This window comes from Amblyraja radiata, chromosome 4 (genome assembly GCF_010909765.2).
Source record: "Amblyraja radiata isolate CabotCenter1 chromosome 4, sAmbRad1.1.pri, whole genome shotgun sequence".
Lineage (NCBI taxonomy): Eukaryota > Metazoa > Chordata > Chondrichthyes > Rajiformes > Rajidae > Amblyraja > Amblyraja radiata.
In genome coordinates this window covers 65,506,109-65,529,912 of record NC_045959.1, presented here as the reverse complement: position 1 = coordinate 65,529,912, position 23,804 = coordinate 65,506,109, and the positions used below count along the sequence as shown (strand labels likewise).

General features: G+C 42.8%; 1 protein-coding gene across 5 annotated transcripts in view; it reads right to left on the bottom strand.

Annotated features, from left to right (window-relative positions):
- The window catches only part of efr3a (EFR3 homolog A), a 128,679-nt gene that overhangs the window by 22,117 nt on the left and 82,758 nt on the right, over window positions 1-23,804 (bottom strand). For all 5 annotated transcript variants that reach the window (XM_033019662.1, XM_033019665.1, XM_033019661.1 and 2 more), the window contains 7 exons: window positions 22,500-22,608; window positions 18,876-18,927; window positions 17,669-17,841; window positions 15,143-15,218; window positions 12,820-12,981; window positions 10,533-10,664; window positions 5,583-5,644 (listed from right to left, as the gene is read on the bottom strand). In XM_033019662.1, the coding sequence (XP_032875553.1) occupies window positions 5,583-5,644; window positions 10,533-10,664; window positions 12,820-12,981; window positions 15,143-15,218; window positions 17,669-17,841; window positions 18,876-18,927; window positions 22,500-22,608 (766 nt within the window). The remainder of the gene's footprint in view (window positions 1-5,582; window positions 5,645-10,532; window positions 10,665-12,819; window positions 12,982-15,142; window positions 15,219-17,668; window positions 17,842-18,875; window positions 18,928-22,499; window positions 22,609-23,804) is intronic.

Below are 23,804 nucleotides of genomic sequence, written 5' to 3'. Positions count from 1 at the left end.
AAGAAAAACTATTGAAATATCATCTGCCCATATTTGAAATGTTGCCAGATCTGCAACATTTACAGTCTGGAAGCCTTAGAAAATGGTCATCATGCAATGAGGACACAGTGGCACAGCTGGTAGAGCTGCTGCCTCACAACACCAGAGAACAACTGGGGTCAAGCCCGACTTCAAAATTCCTTCCAAAAATGTCTGGGTTTGGAGTTTAATTGGCTTCTGCAAATTGCCCTCCCAAGTGTGTGGGGAGTGGTTGAGAAAGTGGGATAACATAGAACTAGTGTAAAGAGGTAATCGATGGTCAGTGTGGACTTGGAGGGCTGAAGGACCTGTTTCCATGCTGCATCTCTAAACTAAACTAATTTGGTATGGATCCTTGATGCCCCCTTGCTTCTGTAAACAGGTCAGAGATAGTATAGACTACAGTCTGAAGAAGTGTTTCGGCCCGAAACGTCGCCTATTTCCTTCGCTCCATAGATGCTGCTGCACCCGCTGAGTTTCTCCAGCATTTTTGTGTACCTTAGACTACAGTTAGGTCTGGCATTTGACATAGTTCCACCATTTAAATTTCCAAACCTTCCTTGCTTGGTCCTTTCTTGCCACACCCTGCCCCCATCATCTTCCATCCCCTTGCCAATCACCCATTTGCAGAAACAATATTAAAATTGATAATCTTGGACCTCATCCATCAGCTGAATGAAGAACAAAAGATAGCTGTTGAAGAAGTTAAAGGGTATTTTATACAAAATAATTAATGAATTCAATCTGGGGCTGATAAAAACAAATCTCTTTGCAAGGTGGCAACCAATGAAATGAACTACAATTGACACAAAAAGCTGGAGTAACTCAGCGGGACAGGCAGCATCTCTGGAGAGAAGGAATGGGTGACGTTTCGGGTCGAGACCCTTCTTCAGTCTGAGCTACTCCAGCTTTTTGTGTCTATCTTTGGTTTAAACCAGTATCTGCAGTTGCTTCTTCCACAAATTAACTACAATAATCAGTTCTAATGTGTTGGTTGAGTAATGATATGGAAATGCTGGCACTGACATTTGAATTAAACTTTAATTTTGCATAAAGATACATTACCAACTGGGTAGCTGGCATATGATCAAAATGCACAAAAATGCATTCATAAGATTAAAAGCCAAACAAATCTAAAATATGATAAAGTCAAAGACAGTAAACACTGTAAAGTGTAAAACAACTAGCCCTGTAAAAGAAACCCAAGAAACAAATTTACAACAATGATAATCACACTACTTTCGTCAAGATTAAAAATGCTTCAGAATTAGAAAGCATTCAAAAAACAAACTGGATACATAATCTCTCCCCTGACCACTATGGCACACACACACAATCTGTTGACAGTGCCTATTGCAAATAAACAATGGGAATCATTACAACCATTTTGAATAATAGTACCTAATATGCTATTTATTTCACATACCAAACAACAAATTGGCTAGCCAGATGAAGACATAGCTGCTAATACAAAATGAGTAAACAAAATGTACAAAGAGCTGGAATTAGATAAGCACAGAAATGTTGGTGTATTGCAGGGTTGGAGGAGATTTGTGCAAGGAAATAGATGGAAAACTTTGAGGGGTGACAGAATCAGGAGATATGGAATCAGTATGGATAGAACTGAGGAATTGTAAGGGTAAAAATACCATAATGGGAGTTATCTACAGGCCCCCAAACAGTAGCCTGGATATAGGGTGCAAGTTGAATCGTTAAAATTGGCATGTCGCAAAGGTAATGCTACGGTGGTTATGGGAGATTTCAAAATGCAGGTAGACTGGGAAAATCAGGTTGGTACTGGACCCCAAGAAAAGGAGTTTTTGGAGTGCCTTTGAGATGGATTCTTAGAGCAGTTTGTACTGGAGCCTACCAGGGAGAAGGCAATTCTGGATTTAGTGTTGTATAATGAACCAGATTTGAAAAGGGGACTCAAGGTAAAGGAGCCATTAGGAGGTAGTGACCATAATATGATGTTTTAATCTACAATTTTAGAGGAAGAAGGGAAAATTGGAAGTGTCAGTATTACAGTTGAGCAATGGGGACTATGGAGGCATGAGGGAGGAGCCGGCCAAAGTTGACTGGAAAGAGACCCGAGCAGTGATGACAGTGGAACAACAAAGGAAGGCATTTCTGGAATACAGAAGGTGCAGGATCAATTCATTCCAAAGAGAAAGAAAGATTCTAAGAGGAGTAAGAGGCGACCGTGGCTGACAAGGGAAGTCTAGGAGAGTATAAAAATAAAAGAGAAGTAAAACATAGCAAAGATGAGCGGGAAGCCAGAGGATTGGGAAACTTTTAAAAAGCAACAGAAGATAACTAAAAAGGCTATATGGGGAGAAAAGATGAGGTACGAAGGTAAGCTAGCCAAGAATATAAAGGAGGATAGTAAAAGCTTCTTTAGGTACGTGAAGAGGAAAAAAATAGTTTAGATAAATGTGGGTCCTTTTCCTGTGGCGGCGCGATTCACGTTGCAGCCTGTCTGTCAGTCTTTTTTTTTTTTGTCTAGTTAAATGTAGTTGTTTATGTTTTTTTAATACTGTTTTTAACTGTGTATATGTGGGGGGCGGGGGAAACTTTACAAAATCTCTTCCCTGCACGGGAGACCTGACCTTTTTACTGTCGGGTCTCCGTTGTCGTTGGGGCCTAGCACCGTGGAGCGGCCTCCAACCGGAACGACCTGGGGGCTCCAGTCGCAGAGTCTGCTGACTTACCATCGTGGACTGGCCGGCCTCGGAGCGTGGGGAGCAGCGGTGGCTCGCTGTTGCGGCCCGACCCCGGAGCTCGGAAGCTCCAGCTGCAGACCGGTGGACTGGGACATCGGGAGCTCGCGGGTCCGGGTGGAGGCCGCTTTTCGGAGCTCCCGCAACACAACTTCTCCAGCCCGTGTCGCGGGGTTGGAACGACCCGGAGCCGGGCCGTACATCGCCTGGCGCGGCTTTAATGGCCGCGGGACATTCCAGCGCCTGCCGGGGGCTCCAACATTGTGACTTTTGGGCCTGGAGCGCGGCCTTAAATGGCCGTGGGACTTACCATCGCCCGCTTGTGGCTTCGACATCGGGAGAGATATGGTGCAGGGGAGAGAAAAGACTTTGCCTTCCATTACAGTGAGGAGGAGATTCACTGTGATGGATGTTTGTGTAAATTGAATTGTTTGTATGTCTTGTAGGAATTGTCTTTGTTTGTATGGCTGTGGAAACTGAGTTTCGTTTGAGCCTCACTGAGGTTCAAATGACATGTAATAAAATAGGTGAATTTATTATGGGGAACAAGGAAATGGCAGACGAGTTAAACAGGTACTTGGATCTGTCTTCACTAAGGAAGACACAAACAATATCCCAGATGTACTGGTGGCCAGAGGACTTCGGGTGACAGAGGAAGTGAAGGAAATTCACATTAGGCAGGAAATGGTGTTGGTCAGACTGATGGGACTAAAGGCTGATAAATCCCCTGGGCCTAATGGTTGCATTCCAAGGTACTTAAGGAAGTGGCTCTAGAAATCGTGGACACATTGGTCATCATTTCTATAGATTCAGGAACAGTTCCTGTGGATTGAAGGGTAGTTAATGTTATCCCACTTTTTAAGTAAGGAGGGAGAGAGAAAACAGGGAATTATAGACCAGGTAGCCTCACATCGGTGGTGGGGAAGGTGCTGGAGTCGATTATAGAAGATGAAATAGCACACATTTGGATAGCAGTAACAGGATCGGTTCGAGTCAGCATGGATTTACGAAGGGGAAATCATGCTTGACTAATCTTCTGGAATTTTTTGAGGATGTAACTAGGAAAGTGGACAAGGGAGAACCAGTGGATGTAGTGTACCTGGACTTTCAGAAAGCCTTTGATAAGTGTAAGCTTGGGTTTTGTCTGATAGAGCATGTAGGTTGAGCCCAAACACACTAGAGTAACATTTCCTGGCTTTGACTTATCATAAACATTTCACTTTTGTTTCTTCCTTTACCCTTTCTTTGTATCTTAAAGTTATTGTTTCTATATATTTTTTTAATTCCAGTAGAAACGTATTCCGCAAAACATTGTTTATCTGACTTTGCAAATGTTATCTGATGCACGCAGCAGTTCTGTTGTACACAAATAGTCTGTCTAAACTTTAATTGGAAACAACTGACAATCTCTTTAAATATCACAAAACAGTGATTCAGGGCTGAGTGCCATAATATAACAGCTAGTACAAAAGTTATATATGAATATGGCCAGGTGGACTGAAATGCCCATTTCTGTGCTGTATAATTCTATGACTCTATAAACTTGTTTTCATTAAAGATAGACACACAGTGCTGGAGAAACTCAGCAGGTCAAGCAGTATTTCTGGAGACCAGTCTGACCCGCTGAGTTGCTCCAGCACTTTGTATCTATCTTCGGTATAAACCAGCATCCGCAGTTCCTTCCTACACACTTGTTTTGATCACCTTTGTTGCCCAGAGAAGAAATCTGCAGTTTTTAAATTCTTAAACTGGCCTCTAGTTTTTTTTTTTGCCTATGCAATGATGTAGCTGGTGGAGCATGGAAACAACATAATGCTTAATTTCAACATTTCTGTATGAGCAATTCTTATACATCTATCATCTTTAATTCACATAATTCCAACGGGATCTGAAGGATTGTTTACATATAAACCTTCATGCCAACTTTAGTGATTGGTTTCTTTTTCATGATACAGGTACACAACCTTTTATCCGAAAGCCTTGGGACCAGACACTTCTCGGATTTCGGAATTTTTCGGATTTCGGAATGGAAGATTTTTAGCGTAGATTAGGTAGGTAGCGCGGGCGGCTTGAAAAGTCTGGAGCGGCTGCCTCCTCCACGGAGGCCAGGGAATCATTGTAAATCATTGCTTAAATGTTAGTCAGTTAGTTTGGAGGGATTTTATGTGGTGGGGGGGGTGAAAGGGGAAACTTTAATTCTTAGTCCCCTACCTGGTCGGAGAGGCAGGGAGCGGGCAATGCCTTACCGGGTCGCCGTGCAATAAGCTCCGGAGCGCTCCAAATCCAGCGCGGCCCGCAGCCGGAAGCCCGCAGCCCCAACTCCGTGATGTTGGGAGTCGGCGGCCACAGCGCTGGGATACCAGCGGGGAGCGGGCAATGCCTTACCGGGTCGCCGTGCGGTAAGCTCTGGAGCGCTGTGGCCGCCGACTCCCAAAATCGCGGAGCTGGGGCTGCGGGCGTCCGGCCGCGGGCGGCGCTGGATTTGGAGCGCCGCTACAGTAGTACAGACCTGGGTTGACTGTGGGTCATTTCGGGTCAAGTTTGGCGGCAAACGCGAGCTTTGGTGTGCAGACGACATCCTGGAAAAAATGTCCGATTTTCGGAGCTGTTCGGTTTCCGGAACTCCGGATAAAAGGTTGTGCACCTGTACATCCAAAACTATGCTCAAGCAGTGATTTTAATACATTTTTCTCCATGAGCTTCTTAATTTTAGAATCAACTTAAATGCAGAATTTAATACCGATATGCAAATAGCTCAGATTAATTTGCTACACCACAGACATTTGTCAGATCAAAATAAACATAAATTAAGTCAATTTCTAAGGAATAACCACTTGCACATACTTTTCTCTGGAGAGATTTTCTGGCAGAAGATATGGTGCTTCTTTGTTTCTTACTTCAATCACCTTTAAGAGAACATCACGGTTATATAATCCAGCATTTTTATCTACCTTCGATTTTTCCAGCATCTGCAGTTCCTTCTTACACACTAATAAGGAGGGCCAGGGTCAAGGAGGGATTTGAAAGCATAAGCGAGAACTTTAATATCAAGCAATAAATTAACTTGGGAAATATGCAAGGCAACAAACAGTGGTGTGAAGAGCAAATAGAATATGGTGTAAGAAAGGAGACAGAAAGGATTCTGACTATTTATGTTCACAGAGGATAAAATGGGAGAGAAAGCAGAATGGGTACTGGAAAAGTACAGTTTAGAGATTAGTAGGGAGGGGAATTTTCAGAACAAGATGAAAATAGATAGCCTTTATTGGCATTGATGTGGTTGGGAAGCTCAACTCAGGGTTAAATCTGTGGCTTGGTCTGTGGAAGGGGCCAAAGACAATGGTTTGGTTCTTTCCTATGCTCAGTTGATAAAATGTTACAGAACTTGGCTTAGCAGACATTCCGTAGGAAGCAAAGCTCTTTACTACCAAACAGTAGTTGTGCATGTGTATGCTGGAAAAAGCCGTCCATAGAAATTTCAGTTCAAGATCTGCATTTCAAGAGGCCAAAGCATACTTTCCTGCTTATCTTTACACAAGTGGACCTCAAAAAGTGTTTTAAAAGCTCAACTGATGTTTTTCTGAGCTTGAAAGTCAGTGATTTAAAATATCTCCCTCTCTACCAATGCTACCTGAACTGCGGAATTGAGTTCCAATATTTAGTTTTGGAGATGGTATGGAAATAGACTCTTCGGCCCACGGGACCGCGCTGAGCAATAATCACCCGCACACTAGTACTATGATATGCCAGTATTGTTTCCTACACACTCGGGGCAATGTATGTAAGCTAATTAACCTACAGACCTGCAAGTCTTTGGAATGTGGGAGAGGTTAGTAGATATGACATTGTGGGGATTATTGAGACGTGGCTGGGGCTGGGAACGAGGATCGGGCCTGGGAACTTAATATTCAGGGTTATACATCCTATAGAAAGGACAGGCAGGTGGGCAGAGGAGGGGGGATAGCTCTGCTGGTGAGGGATGGAATTCAGTCCCTTGCGAGGGAAGACATAGGGACTGACGAGGTAGACTCACTGTGGATTGAGTTGGGAAATTGTAAAGGCAAGAAGACACTAATTGGTGTATTCTACAGACCCCCAAATAGTAGCCTGGATGTAGGGTGTAAGTTGCAGCAGGAGTTAAAACTGGCATGTAACAAAGGTAATGCCACTGTGGTGATGGGGGATTTCAATATGCAGGTAGACTGGGAAAATCAGGTTGGTTCAGGACCCCAAGAAAGAGAGTTTGTAGAGTGCCTCCGAGATAGATTCTTAGAGCAGCTTGTAATGGAGCCGACCCGAGAAAATGCAATTCTGGATTTAGTGTTGTCCAATGAACCAGCTATGATAAGAGAAAAGGAACCGCTTGGAGGCAGTGATCATAATATGATTCGTTTTAATCTGCAATTTGAGAAGGAGAACGTTAAATCGGAGGTGGCAGTGATGCAGTTGAACAAAGGAGACTATGGAGGCATGAGAGGGGAGCTGGCCAAAGTATACTGGAAAGGGATCCTAGCAGGAATGACGGTGGACAGTAGGAATTTCTGGGCATAATCCGGAAGACGCAGGATCATTTCATTCCAAAAAGGAAGAAATATTCTAAGGGGAGTAGGAGGCAACCATGGCTGACAAGAGAAGTTAGGGATAGAATAAAACTAAAAGAAAAGATGTATAACACAGCAAAGAGTAGCCGGAAACCAGGAGGATTGGGAAATTTTCATAGGACAACAGAAGGAAACAAAACGGGCAATACGGGCTGAAAAGATGAAGTATGAAGGGAAGCTGGCCAGGAATATAAAGAAGGACAGTAAAAGCTTCTTTAGATATGTTAAGGGTATCAAAGTCAAATGTGGGTCTCTTGTCAAAAACAAGGGGGCAGATTATTTTATCTCAATTAGGTTAGGTAAGGGGGAGGTACAGTGAGACCTGGGTGTCCTTGTACACCGGTCACTGAAAGTTGGCGTGGAGGTACAGCAGGTAGTGAAGAAAGCTAATGGTATGTTGGCCTTCATAACAAGAGGATTTCAGTATAGGAGTAAAGAGGTTCTTCTGCAGTTGTATAGGGCTCTGGTGAGACCACATATGGAGTATTGTGTACAGTTTTGGTCTCCTAATTTGAGGAAGGACATCCTTGTGATTGAGGCAGTGCAGCGTAGGTTCATGAGATTGATCCCTGGGATGGCAGGACTGTCATATGAGGAAAGATTGAAAAGACTAGGCTTGTATTCACAGGAGTTTAGAAGGATGAGAGGATATCTTATAATAATAATATAATAAACTTTATTACGGACTCAAGGTCCAGACAAGGGGCAACATTACATTAAAAATGCATTGCATATCAAATATCATAAATATATACATAAAAACATCATAATTTATATTTAACAAAAACCCACAATACTTAAGTTAAAAATCCAGATTAAAAGATGATCAATGTCCTACAACGAGACCAGTGTCTCCACAACTGGGATTCGTAGCGTGTAGTGCTAACCCTTATGTTTGTCAAGGCCACAATAAGCACATTTTTCCTGCAAATGAATTTATACATGTGGTGTCTTAGGGTAGCTTCTAAAGTACTGACTCCTGCAGCCACAAACATATTACTGGCACTACACCATCTAGGTTGCCTTAGCAGTGTTCTCATGGCATCGTTATATGCCACCTTTAGTCTCTGCATACTTGTCTTTAAATAGTTCGACCACAGGTGCGCAGTGTAGAGGGGTGTGCAGTATGCTCTAAATAGCGACATCTTCACCACATCTGCACACGCACCAAATTTACGCAAGAGGATATTTGCCTGTACATACAGCATGCGTCGTTGCCTATAAATATCCTCATCATCTGTCATTTGTTCTGTAATAATATGCCCTAGATATTTTATCTTATTACAGACACTAAGATTGTTGTCAGACAATTTAAAAACAGGATATTTTAGGCATTTATCCTCTTTGGTTCTACAGACCATAACAGCACTCTTATTAGCATTATATTTAATGTCATGTTCCACACCATACACGGAACATATAGTAAGGAGCTGCTGGAGACCAGCGCTAGATGGACTAAAGACCACAAGATCATCTGCATACATAATATGGTTCACTAAAATATTACCAATCACGCACCCAGTGTTACAGGCTTTCAATTGTTTAGACAGATCATCAATATATAGATTAAAAAGAACTGGGGACAAAATTCCCCCTTGTCTAACACATGAGCCATGATCACAATAGAAACATATAAAATTATAAAAGGACTGGACAAGCTAGATGCAGGAAAAATGTTCCCAATGTTGGGCGAGACCAGAACCAGGGGCCACAGTCTTAGTATAAAGGGGAGGTCATTAAAGACTGAGGTGAGAAATAACTTTTTTACCCAGAGAGTTGTGAATTTATGGAATTCCCTGCCACAGAGGGCAGTAGAGGCCAAATCACTGGATGGATTTAAGAGAGAGTTAGATAGAGCTCTGGGGTCTAGTGGAGTCAAGGGATATGGGGAGAAGGCAGGCACGGGTTAGTGATAGGGGACGATCAGCCATGATCACAATGAATGGCGGTGCAGGCCCGAAGGGCCGAATGGCCTCCTACTGCACCTATTTTCCATGTTCTATGAAACTGGAGCACCCAGAGAAAACCCACACCGGCAAAAACCCAGAGTCACAGGGAGAACGTACAAACTCTGTACTGACAGCACCCATAGTAAGAATCAAACCCGGATCTCTGGCACTGTAAGACAGAAACTCTATTGCTGCATCTCTGCGCTGTCTCTATTTGTGTTTACATTTCTCCTCTGCTCCAAATCAGCACTTAAAACTGAAATTGGGTCTTGGCTATATTATTGCATCCAAGGAACAGATTTAAAGAAGCTCTCAACTACATTCAAGTAGTTATCCTATTTGTGAGGAACTTAAAATTGCGGTTAGCCAGATTGAGAGAAGAAGGCATTTGAACCCTAGCTGCATTTAAACTACTCCAAGTTTACACCACCAGACAAGGAGCATGACATTTTCACTCCCAATCCTACTGACATTACTCAACTACAAACAATCTGGAGGAAGAACTCAGCAGGTCAAGCACCAATTGTCGGGCGGGGGAATTGCTAATATTTTAGGTCAAAAGCCCATATCAGGACTGAGTGGAGATAGCAAGTATAAAGAGAGTGAGAATGGCGAGACAGGACCCAGAGGTGATTGAGGCGAAATGAACAATGGTGGAGCCAGCAGATAGGAGGCATGGAGTTCTGAGTTAGAGGCCGGTGATGATAGATGGGAGGCAGACTAAACGGAACAAAAAGGTCGACGGAACCAGATGCAGAGGGAGGAGGCGGAGGAGAGGGTGAAGGTGGAGACAGCACATGGACGGTGATAAGCAGAAACACAAAGGCCCCCAATGCTGGAATCTGATAAGAAGGGAAAGTAATAATGGGAAGACAGATGGAGCCTCAAGGGAGTAGAGGGTAAATCCTCTGGGCGACACGTGTGGAAGCAAGTAAATGGAACGGGGGGGGGGGGGGGGGAAGGAAAGGAAAGAAACAAAAATTGATAATGTTGTTCCAGATTCCAGCATCCGCTGTCTCTTGTGTCTCTATATGCTCATAACTATCCACATGCCTATAACCTTCCATTACACCAACATCTACTTCAGAATTTGGCTATCTATAATCAACAAATGCATTATTCATTTTTAAATATTTTAATCAATTGTAGCTAATAGCTCATCTGAACATTGTACAGTCTGCTGACATATTCAAGCATCCATTCTTTATATGACCCGAGAAAGTATTTAGAACAAAACTACCTACCTTATTTACATGCTGACAAAAAGCTGGCACTGCGATCATCTGACTCAGGAAGCTTAAATACCCAGCCACAAGAGCCTGAATAGCACAGCGGTTGTAAGTGGGCAAATTATCTTCATTGGTCAGAGCCAAATCCTATTAAGATAATTAGAAAAAGAAAGTTAGAAATAAAAGCAATAATCAAGTGATTTTAAACGTGCTCCTGAAAGATGTGATATTTTCCTAGATAACCAGAAACAATACAGCAAGCGGATATTTTACCCCTAACACTGGGCAATGCATTACTGCATTTCAATCTGAAAAGTACAACTTCAATGCCATAAACAAATAGAGGATGTTTTCATGAATAAAATTAAGTCATTTATGTATTGGAGCTTATGGAACTATTGTTATAGGTATATTAGGGAAGGATACAAAGGACAAGACATTTAGGAAAATTAACGAGGGCATGGATTTTTCTTTTCGAAACATCATTAGATCCGGTAATCATTATCTAAGTCACTCAACACAACTTTAAGTAGTATTGCTATGCAATAAAATTATCTACTCAGACTTCAAAGCAACTATTTTTGGTTCTGATGTCAAATGTTCTTTGTTCACCTTCAATCATCTACAATGCGGCAAAATATCAAGTAATTTTAAGCATAAGTTACTTCCTACGTTCCAGGCGATCTCTTCTGTTAGTTGAAGAAACATTACATTGGTCATGACCAAAAAACCTACCAAAGCTCAATCAAGTAAGTGCATTAAGACAGAAGGGCAAGGACACAGGTGCTGAGTGGACATTTAAGCTCTTAAGAACAGTGAGGTTGGAATCAAGAACAGGGGGACATAATTTTAGAATAAGGATTGCCTTTTTAAGATAAAGAGGAGGAGGAAGATCATGAACCTCTAGGGATTCTCTACTCCTAGTTACTATGGAGAATGAATTACTGAATACATTCAAAGCCAAAATTAAAAGGCTTTTGATCTTATTGAATGGTGAAAGTGGCTCAAGGAGCCATTTGGCCATACCTGGTCTTATTTCTCATACTCTTGTTACTTAGTTTAGTTTATTATGGTCACGTGTACAAAGGTTCCGTGAAACGCCTTTTCATTGTGTGCAATCCAGTGAATGAGAAGACTATACATGATTACAATCAAACGGTCATTAGCTTTGTTACTATTTTTTATTTCAAAGGTCTAAATTCATTAATAATAAACTTTAATAAAATTAAAAACTACAGAACAATAATATAGAATCAGAATCAGAATAGTACTTTATTTGCCAAGTATATTTTGCAACATACGAGGAATTTAATTTGCGAAGTCAGTCATACAAATAAAAAGCAACGGAACATCCAAAACACATTTTAACATGAACATCCACCACAGTGACTCCTACACATTCCTCACTGTGATGGAAGGCAAAATAAAGTTCGTCCCTTCCCTTTGTTCTCCCGCGGTCGGGGGCCTCGAGCCCTCCGTTGAAAGGGACGATCTTGACTCCCATAGCCGGCGGCGTTCGAGCCCCCCGCGTCGAGGCGATCAGCTCCCCCATCGGGGGGATGTCAGCTCCCCCGTGCCAGGCGATCGAACCTCGCTTCGGGGCTGGTCGAACCTTCTGTGTCATTGGAGCTTCCCGACTCGGCCTCTCCCGAGTGCGAGCTCTTGATGGTAAGTTGGAGCAATCCCAGGCAAGGGATCAGATCCGATGTTAAGTCCACACCCCGCGGTGGGGCTCACGACAGTCCGAGGAGGCTTCCAGCTCCATAGATGGAAGGCCGCAGAGCGCCGGAGAATGCGATCCAAAAATTAATCACATCTCCGGCAAGGTAAGAACCTGAAAAAAAGTTTCTCCCGATCACCCCCCCCCCCCACATAAGACAAACCGGAGAACATTAAAACAAACTTTTAACAAACACTAAAAATTTAATAAAAGATGAAAAACCGAACAGACTGCCGGCAGAGCTGCCATCATGTGGCGCCCCTGGTGGTAATAAATGGTTCCATACCCCTGGCAGCCAATAAATTATTCCACACAGAATTTTTTATGAACAAATATAACTAAACGTTATTCAATTCTAAAATATTTTCAAAAAAACTCAGTCGAATTATCAGTGTTTAAAATGCTAAACTAAAAGCTTACAATTAACAATTGATGTCAAATTTTAGACATTAAATCCCAGTCAATTCCTCAAATTAGTTCTGACAAATTATTTGCATTCATTTAACATTAAAGGTTATTAACCACAAAAAAATCACTTCCTATACAAAAAACAATAAACTTAGGCAAAGGTGTGTACTGTACCTGAATAGCCAGGGCAAGACGAATTAAGTCTATGGTTACTTCGTCATTAGCCAGTTCAATTGTAACGAGTAAAAGAGCAATGAATAGGGATTCAAAGTTTTTCTGATCATTATCTTCTTCTTTACATCCCACATATATATGTCTGTACAACTGTTGTCCTTGCTGTAAAGTGGAATTAAATTAAATTATTGGTTACCTCGATCAGAAAATAGTTAATGACTGTTTAATGGTAAATACACTTAATTGTGATAGCAAAACCTCCCCAAATCATTGCAGAGTAGTGGATTGGGCTTTAAGATTAATTATTCAAGTGACATTTTTTGGTAGTCAATAACTTATTTAGAAGAAAATTAATGACTATAATCCATTGCTGTTAAATCAATTTTCTTTTGCACTAAATCTTGCATGACTGCCAGGAACACAGCCAGACATAACACAACCATCTTTGCTTTTAATATCTTAAACTAATTATTTCACAATTCTGTCAAATTTCCTGCATGCCACCTCTACCTCATATATTTTTCAGTATATAAAAGGACAATATGTTGGTCTAAAAAAAAGGAAAGTGTTGGAGTAACTCAATGTGTCAGGCAGTATCTCTGGAGAACATGAGATCCAGAGATGTTACCTGACCCACTGAGTTACTACAGTACTTTGCCTATCTTTTGACAACAAGCACTTGCAGTTCCTTGGTTCTATAATATGATGATCTATATGGTTTAGAGTTAACTATTTGCTCCTTTAGAAATCCTTGCCTTTAATGATGTAGCAGATTTCAACCTATTAAATGGGGATATAATGAAAGCTCCCCACAATTTGAGAATACTCAAATCAAGGTCAATGGTAGTTGTGGCCAAGACCATTTTCTTTTAAATCCTGAAAAATCTAATAATTGAGCCATTACCAACTGCATTACTAAAACCATAAGCAATTTAAATATTTTGTACAAAGTTTTATTTAATTGTCTGTGTTAGGTGGCTGAAATAGTAAAAATCTTCAGATTTTGTTTTAAACTGCATTGTGATTACAATATATTTCCAAAATGCAATACATTTTGCAGAACATCACCCAAATAGATGTCAGACTCTTAATACCTTAAATTGAAACTCAATTTTGTATCAGGAATTATGCCATGGATAGGAAAGGAGTCAAAGCATACAGCGGGATACAGATCAGCCACAGAAGCGGGTGGAGAAATGGTAGATAGAGTTTAATCCGAACAAGTATGAGGTGTTGCACTTTGCGAGGTTGAATGCAAGGGGAAAATATACACTGAATGGTATGACCGTTAACAACATTAATGTGCAGAGAGATCTTGGGGTCCAAGTCCATAACTCCCTGAAAGTGGTAACACAAATAAATTGTGGCAAAGGTGGCATATTGTATGCTTACCTTCAATGGTTGTGGCACTGAGTGTAAGAGTCGGAGAAGTCATGGTGCAGCTTTATAGGACTTTGGTCATGTTAGATTTGGAGTACTGTGTGCAGTTCTGGCCCTCCCGTTACAAGGAGGACAAGGAAGCTTTGGAAGGGTGCAGAGGGGGTTTACCTAAATAATGTCTGGATTAGGGGGTGTTAGCTACAGGGAGAGGTTGGGCAGACTTGGTTTGTTTTCTCTGGAGCACCAGCAGTTGAGGAGAGACCTGATAGAATTATATAAAATGTATGAGAGGCATAGATAGGGTAGACAGTCAGAAGCTTTTCTCCAGGATGGAAATATCAACTTCTGGAGGACATAGTTTCAAGGTGCAAGGGGCAAAGTTTAAAGGAGATGTGCAGGGCAAGTTATTTTTGTTCTTACACGTGGGGTGTGGGGAGAAATAATAGAAGGGGAAAACCCATGAAGAAAACAGTATCTCAACAGTAGAATAAAAAAATTGGAGGAGTCTCATGTGGGATATAATCAATGGCATAGATCAATGGCAATGAGAGTTGCTTCAGTGCGTTGAACACTATGCAATGTGACCACTTACTGTTTCTATTCAATGCCCAAAATTTGTCAGCCTCCTATATGGAGGTAAACACAGGGCCAGGAACCATAACACAATCAACGCAAACAGGTAAAAAAAATAATACAGGGATAAGAGAATATGACATTTTTGATGAAAGGAAATAATGAGAAATTTACAGGATTTTTTACAGAATGTTTAAATAATTTAGAACTCCAGCCCGATACATTGTCTTCTTATAATCATAAGTGCTTTGAGGAACTACAAGAATCCACCAGCATGTTCGCTCACAAGCCTAACTAATGCCTGTGACATTTTTCAACATTTTCAATTAGCTATTCATTACAAGCCAAATGAAACAATTATGTCAATTACTTTCTTCATGAAACTTATGTCTTGCTTTGAGCTCTTGTCTCTTTTTATCTTCAGCGCTGAAACATCAGGGATGATTCTGATTAGAAAAGAATGAAATTATTAGTGAATAATTTTGTAGGATGTCACTACTAATAAAAGTGATGGTTCACTAATAATATATTCGGTCTGAAACCTGAAATAATTTTCATATCATTTTACCATCTCAATTATACTTGACCAGTGACCACCTGGTATAACTGGCTTTCATCATCAATACTTGTAAGAATGCAGCCTTTATTTGAAATTAAAATTACATGAATTATTACTGCACAAAATCATTAAAAATATATGGAAGTAGTCTTTAAAAACCTACATCCCAAATTACTTTTCAGCTACACAATATTGACTACGTGAATCGGTGCTTCATTGAAATACAGGTGCACAACCTTTTATCCGAAATTCCAAATAACGAAAAGCTCCGAATAGCGGACATTTTTTCAGTCCTTGAAGAAAGGTCCTTGAAGACGTTCACCGAGGGTGGCCCGCAGCGGAACCTCCGGTCGGTCCTCGAAGAAAGGGGAACTAAATCCCCATTCATAAAAGAGAAGGTGAGGGTATATTGCGCGGGAGGGTTAATAATTGACAATCTGCTGCTGCCTGCCCACTGAGTTAAAAAGTTCCCACGGTAGACTCACGATACACAGTGTATCGTGAGTCTTGTGTGGGAACTTTTTAACTCAGCGGGCAGGCAGCAGCAGATTGTCGCTCCCTTCAGTTTCACCCCACCTACACCCCTCTGCTTCCCGGCCATGTGTGTGACCCCTTCCCTCCCCTCTACAGCTCCCCGTCCATTGCACCGGCGCGGGGGCTTTGCACTGTCTTCACATCGGCGATGCCAGCAGGTCAGTGCCAGTCACCGGAGACGTCAGGACCAACGGGACATCGACCCCCAGGCCCACTGCAAGCACGGAGATCCCAGAGACCCACAGCCAGCAGCAGCCCAGCCCCGTTCCAACTCCAGAGGAACACGCTCCCCGTAGGGACAGAAGCTGATGGTGTGCAAGGTACGTCTTGTTTTTGGGGTTGCGGATGAGGGGGCGCAGCTCGGGCTGTGACGTCTCCGGCCACCGGGGAGCGGGTTCCTGTTGGTCCTGACGTCTCCGGCCACCCCCCTGGACAGGAGCTGAGAGACGTCAGGACCACCAGAAGCCTCTCCCCGATGGGCCACTACGGCGACAAGTGGCAGTTCGCCCACAGCCCGAGCTGCGCCCCTTCATCGGGACATCGACCCCCAGGCCCACTGCAAGCACGGAGATCCCAGATCAGCAACTCCAGCCCAGCCCCGCTCCAACTCCAGAGGAACACACTCCAGGGGCAGAAGCTGATGGTGTGTAAGGTACGTCTTGTTCTTGGGGTGGCGCAGCTCGGGCTGTGGGCGGTCTGCCACTTGTCGCCGTAGCGGCCCATCGGGGAGCGGATTCCTCTGGAGTTGGAGGGGGAGGGTGTTATTGTGCTGTTTGATCGCCCCCTGCTATCCCAGGGACAGGGAGACACAGCGGCTTTTGAGAATGGTGGGCAATCACTTCCAAAGTTCTGCCCACACAGTCAGTACACCTCTCCTACACTTGTCTCCCGCACTAAGATCATCTCGCAGAGAATGACCCCAGCCTAACCCTCCCTATTCTCTCCTATTCTGCAAGAAAAAACCACATTGGAGACTCAAACTCGCGATCGAGTAACTGCCGGGATCGAGGCGCAAACTCGCGACCTTGCGGATATGAGCCGAGCACTCTACCACTGAGCCAGCCGTTAAAATCTACGCTAAAAATCTTCCATTCCGAAAGCCGAAAAATTCCGAATTACGAAAAGTGTCTGGTCCCAAGGCTTTCGGATAAAAGGTTTCAATTCAACATTATACGGGAATACGACAAGATTAGGTTCCTAGATTACTTACAACACCAGCTCAAATAATCTTATTACACTAAGGTAGACACAAAATGCTGGAGTAACTCTGTGGGACAGGCAGAATCTCTGGAGAGAAGGAATGGGTGACGTTTTAGGTCGAGACCCTTCTTCAGACTACACATCCTATTACACTACATATTCTGACAAATAGCCGATGATGTTTATACGGCTGTGACCAAGCAACACTGCAGTTTTCAGAACAAGTCTCAGTTCATATGCAATGTCACATTTGACAATCTTATAATTTTAAGATTATAAACAATTGCATACTTTCATTTTTGTTCATACAAGAATATTTCATAGCATTCCAGAGAGGTTAAAGACAAATGGATAAATTAATTCAATATGCAATGAATATTTGCCATGTTGATATGCTCTCATAAGAAGATATCTTCAAAATATTCCTATCTCTATAAAATTCAAATCAAACTATGCCCATAGTTCTACTGTACTTGAATACCTAGGCAAACAAAAAAACATGGTCCCATTTAAGGGATCTTCACTGAGAGATAATCTACATTACAATACTTTCTCATTCATATGTATGAAATGCATGAACATTTATGTATAAAATAATGTTACCTCATTCCTTTGAATTTTGCTTTGTTCTCATGACGATCAATAAGGTTGTGTAGTATATGCAGGACAAGCAATCTTAGTTCACTGTCCTCCATTAAAGAGACTGATAATATTGGTTCTAAAAATGGAGAAGGAAGTGCAGCTGCTATACTTTTGGCCTTGTATCCTGAAGTTACCTACATTAATTAAAAAGCAAAAAAAAAAGAATTACTCTAGCTGAATTTATAAACAAGTCAAATTATTTATTTGAAAGCCTCATTTCAACTGTGCTTAATCCTGACTAAACTAAATGCTTTCTGTGCCGGTATTCTGTTCTGACGAGCACTTTCGATGAAGCAAGGTCCTCAGTACAAAATTGCAGCAGATTTCCACAAGGAAAGAGCTTCTGTTGTGAATTTTTTTGTCAAATAGTACTTTCAACCCCCTTTCACTCGTGTTATGTATAGGTAATCCACACTCCTGTAGGTTGTTTTGGAGATATTATTAAATATTTGGACCTTTCAACTGTCATAATTTTCATCAGTTGATTTCCCTTCCCTTCCCCCCATATAATTCATTTTTTATTCATTTATCATTTTCATAGGAACTATACAAAAAATCTCTCCAAAGCCAGCCCTCAAATGAGCCCACTGCTGCGAGTTCATTCCTTGTAAATGATGGTATAGCAACAAGGTAGAAAGCCACCAATGTAATTGCTCGTACTACATTTTAGTATAAACACAGATTGGATGATTGCTTCGGGAATGGGTGACGTTTCGGGTCGGGATCCCAAGCTACTCTTCTCTATCCATTCCATTAATTGTCTTACTCCCTTCTAACCTCTGTCTTTGGCCTCTTGCATTGCTCCAACAATGTTAACAAAAGGAACACCATCTGATTTTTCATCTGGGCATGTCATGGTTATCTTGTCACAGAGTTGTGTGTACTCTCCTGTCTCAATTTTTGTGTCGATTTTTTAAAAAAAAGTAATCGTGACCTTGATAATCCGATCTTAACAACCTCTCAGACATGCCATTGTTCTCTGTACCCCTTCCCTTCTTAAAACATTATTCTCCTTTTCAGTGCTGATGATGTGTGCAGAGTCTGAATGTTAATCTGGAGTTTATTTGAATTACTTGATAGAATTATTTGCTCAATAATTGAAATTCAAGTCAAGTAATCTCCTGGAGAGTAATTTTTTGATATATGAGATTTCCGGATTCAATCTTACCATTAGTAACGATCTCAGTAGCTTGACCTGGATGGTTCTTATTCCATGGTCCCTATGAATAATTCAAAATCAGTCTAAGTTTCTTGCGATTGGAAAATGCAACATTACGGCATCTAAGCATCGATGTACTGCTTCTAATTCAATCGTGATCAAACAACATTTTAAATCTTCAATTAAATTACAAAATTAGCTTGTTATGTTGAGGGTATTTATTTCCATTTGAAAAACACAGCTACCAAACATAAATATTCCACTTGGAGTCACTGCACAGTCCATTGTACTTCAATAGCAGTCAATTGTCAATCAATGAAAGAAAATGCAGATGACAAAATATGAACTGCAAACAGGTAATACTGGGAATATTCAGGTCAGGCAGTACCAGGGCTGCCAACTCTCACGCTTTGAGCGTGACAGTCACGCATTTCAGCCAATTCCCACGCCCTCACGCTGATGACTGAATTCTCACGCTGTCTTCAGTCCCTGCACAGTAAAGATCCTATAGCGGAGCTGTAGGATCTTTGCTGCACAGTTTGTCTCTTTGCGCCACATGACAGCGATCTGCACGGATTGGGGAAGCGCGTCGGTCCCAGGCAGCGGGTGTCAGCGCTTTTGTGCGCCGTCTGCGAGCGCTGCGATGCCGGCTGCCGCGGCAACCTCGCTCCCTCCCTCCTTCCTGCCCTTCAACTCACACGGCAGCGCCAGCACCGCCAATCCACGCTACACCGTGCCCGCCAGACTCCCCATTGGGCGGCCGGGGAAAGAGAGGGAGAGAAGAGAGAGAGAGAGAGAGAGGGGAAAAAAAAGGGAGGGATGGAGGCAAAGAGGCAGGGGGAGGGAATGTAAAAAGGGGATGAAGGAAGGGAAGGTGAAAGGAAAGAAAGAGGTAGCGTGAGGAAAAAGAGGGAGGGGGAGGAAAGAGGGAGTGGGGAGGATGGGAGGAAGGGTGTGTGTGTGTGTGTGTGTGTGTGTCTGTCTCCCTGTGTGTGTCTCCTTGTGTGTATGTGTGTGTGCGTCCCTGTGTGTGTCTCCCTGTGTTTGTGTGCGTGTCTCTGTGTGTGTGTCTCCCTGTGTGTGTGTCTGTCTGTCTCCCTGTGTGTGTCTGTCTGTCTCCCTGTGTGTGTGTGTGTGTGTGTGTGTGTGTGTGTGTGTGTCTGTCTACCTGTGTGTGTATCTGTCTCTGTGTGTGTGTGTGTCTGTCTCCCTGTGTGTGTGTGTATGTGTGTCTGTCTCCCTGTGCGTGTGTGTGTGTCTTCCTTTGTGTATGTGTCTCCCTGTGCGTCTGTAGTCACATCCTGGCCTTAGACAGGGCTGCCAACTCTCACGCTCGTGAGAGTCACGCATTTCAGCCAATTCTCACGCTGATGACAGAATTCTCACGCTGTCTTCAGTTCCTGCACAGTTTGTCTCTTTTGCGCCATATCACAGCGATCTGTGCACTCTGGGGAAGCGTGTCAGTTGGCGGCTGTGAGTGACGTCGCATCTCTTCTCTTGTCTTCTTTCTTGGTTGGATGTGCAGCCGCTAACAACATGAAACAGCCGAAGATAGAACTAACCAGGTGAATCGGTTGTAAAACATGGGGGGGGATGACAATGAAGCCAAACATCTAGGACAGGGTTCGGCGACCTATGGCACACGGGCTGAATCCGGCCCGTAACCGGAAAAAACACGTTTTTTTTCAATTCGTTTTCGCAGCGAGCCGACCTGAGAACTGCAGCCAGTCCTTGGGACGCAAACTGATCTGGGAACGGCAGCCAGTCACTGGGCACGCAGAATGCCAACTTGATCATTATGGACAAATTGGGCCAGCCATGTACATGTTGTATAACTCTGACTATGCAGATCTGAATGGGCTTAGAATGACCATTTAAGCAAAATTGCCCCCACTTTCCCCATTTTGATTCTTGTGATTCATATCCCTTTGCTCTGTTAACAGCGTTAAAGTACTTATGAGGTAGAGTCAGGAAAGGGAACATGTTATTTCTTTTTAGTTTGCTTTAATTTGTTAGTTGATTGTTTGTTGAGTGCCATCATTTCTGAAATGGTCTTAGAGTAACTTAACTGTTATAAAGCAGTAATAAGTGATTTTTGTTCAAACAATTGGAACTTGCATAAAATGTTTGAATTATTAGCATGGCTGCCAACTCTCACGCTTTGAGTGTGAGACTCACGCATTTCACAAAATTCTCATGCTCTCACGCTGATCACAAAATTTCTCACGCTCAAATATCTGCGGGTGCTGAAAGTTCAAAATAAAGCAAAAAGTGTTTTAGAGGTGAGTAAAAACCATGAGGGGAATATCAGGTGAATGCATAGTATTTTTCCCGGGATATGTGATTCAAGCACTAGAGGGGATAGGTTTAAAGCAGGGCTGTCAAACTACCAGCCTGCAGGATGATTTTGGGGGAAAAAAAGTAGTTTAGTTTCTCCCATGCAGATGGTGTGATAGGTGAGACACAACGGCGATGGTCCCAGCACCAACCCCCCTCCCCCTTTCCCCGCCGAGGCACGACACACACCTCCCACCCTCACCTCCGGTGGCTCTATGTCCGTCGGCCGCTCTGTCCACACCCCAGGGAGTTTAAACCCCGGCCCGGAGCCAGGAGCGGACCGGGTGAGTGGGGGCGTTGGTGCTGCCTCCGGAGCCTATATGGGAGGGGGAACACCCCCTCCCACACCCTCCCCCCCTCGGTCGCTACGCTCCCTCGCAATTTCTCACTCTCAACTCTCACCCAATGTTGGCAGCCCTGCAGTACCTACGAAAAGGGCAACAGGGTAAACATTATGTGAGGTCAAAGATTCCTTGTCCGCGCTCTATCTCTAACCCAAACCTAGAAACTAAACTAAACTGGGGAAAAAAATGTGCTTCATATTGGTAACAATATCATTGGACAAGGTCCTGCAGGCAGACACACAGGAGTCAGGAAAAACAGAATTAAAAAGCAGGGTTTCAAAGGTTGGTTGTCTCTAGATAATTCACTGTGTTTTATGCCAGCTAGAATGGAAATTGGGGAACAGCCCAGATAAACATGCAGCTGCATAAATAACAAAGCAGAGAGTGCTTGATAGCGGCAGAATGGCAACTGAAGTTGTGGGAAAGATGGGAGCCGCATTGGCCAAAAAGATTGGCCCTCAGAGATGGGACCAAAGTCCTTGCAGGGAGTTTCACCAGAGCAGTGTATGGAGGTTTAAATTTGGCAGATACAAGACACAGGAAGCAAGTTTAATTTAGTTTAGAGATACAGGATGGAAACGGGCCCTTCGGCTCACCGTGTCCGCACTGATCAGCAAAACCTCGCACATTAACACTACCCTACTCACACTAGGAACAATGTTTTACATTTATACCAAGCCAATGAACCTACAAACCTGTACGTCTTTGGAGTGTGGGAAGAAACTGAAGGTCTCGGAGGAAACCCATGCGATCACAGGAAGAACGTACAAACTCGGTACAGACAAGCACCCATAGTCTGAATGGCGGTGTAGACCTGATGGGCCAAATGGCCTAATTATGCTCCCATCACTTATGAATTTTAATAGATGATCCATGACAGAGAATTTATTAGTGAAGAGGTACAAATTTAAATTCCACATTAGCTTTCTACTTTACAGCAATCAACACTCACCCAGAGTGGCTCAATTCTAGAGCTCCAGCATCAGAAGTGGGTACCTTTCCCATAATGAACATAATTATTTCTGATCTTTGATAATCTGGAAGATTGCTCCCAAAAGAACCTAAAAAATATGAACACAAATTCAGTCATTTTGTGTTAAATTTTGAAAATATTTAATGCATAATGGCTAATTCAGTTATAAAGCTTTGCATTTCAAGATCCTCACACAATCAAACCAGTAACACAAATTGAAGTTTAAAAAAGACGTAACATTTTATATGTTTATATTAAACCTGCAATGTCTTTAAATTGTTCCTATTATTTGGCAGACAGCTCATTCGGGTTTGGAGAGTTCCAAAACAGGAAAACACGAATCCCTGATCATTTGAAAAACCCCTGCAAACTATATAAATCCAATTTGTGTTTTTGTTATTTCCGTATTGATTTTAGTGAGTGGCACTGACAATCTTAAAATACATTGCCCAGATTTTGGAGTTCTGCACACAGATCCCAACACATATGTTCCGCTGTTCCAGGTGTCAACTTCTCTACATCAGCGAGACCAAACGCAGGCTCGGCGATCGCTTCACTGAACACCTCCGCTCAGTCCGTCTTAACCAACCTGATCGCCCAGTACTTCAACTCCCCTTCCCATTCCCACTGACTTTTCTGTCCTGGGCCTCCTCCATTGCCAGAGTGAGGCCCAGCACAAAACAGCACCTCATATTCCGCTTGGGTAGTTTACACCCCAGCGATATGAACATTGACTTCTCTAATTTTAGATAGCCCTTGCCTTTTCCCTGCTTCCCCTCCCCCTTCCCAGTTCTCCCACGTTTCCTACTGTCTCCGCCTACTTCCTTTCTCCCCCCCCCCCCCGACATCAGTCTGAAGAAGGGTCTCGTCCAAAATGTCGCCAATTCCTTCTCTCCATAGATGCTGCCTCACCCGCTGAGTTTCTCCAGCGTTTTTTGTCTACATATGTACAATATTCTTGTGTAGGAAGGATCTGCAGATGCTAATTTAAACATTCTAAACATGCCAGTCTAAAGGAGGGTTTCGACCCGAAACGACACCCATTCCTTCTCTCCAGAGATGCTGCTTGGCCCGCTGAGTTACTCCAGCTTTTCATGTACAATATTCTTGGCTGCTCAAATCGAATAATCTGGGCAAGCAGTCTCCACTTTGCACAAAAAAGCTTGAAATGACAGCATTAATTATACTTGTGACAGAACCAACTATCGTCACTGCAGGTTTCATAATGAATAGGTCCAACTGAAATGCTCTCATGCACATGCAAATCAGATGGTTAATGTCATG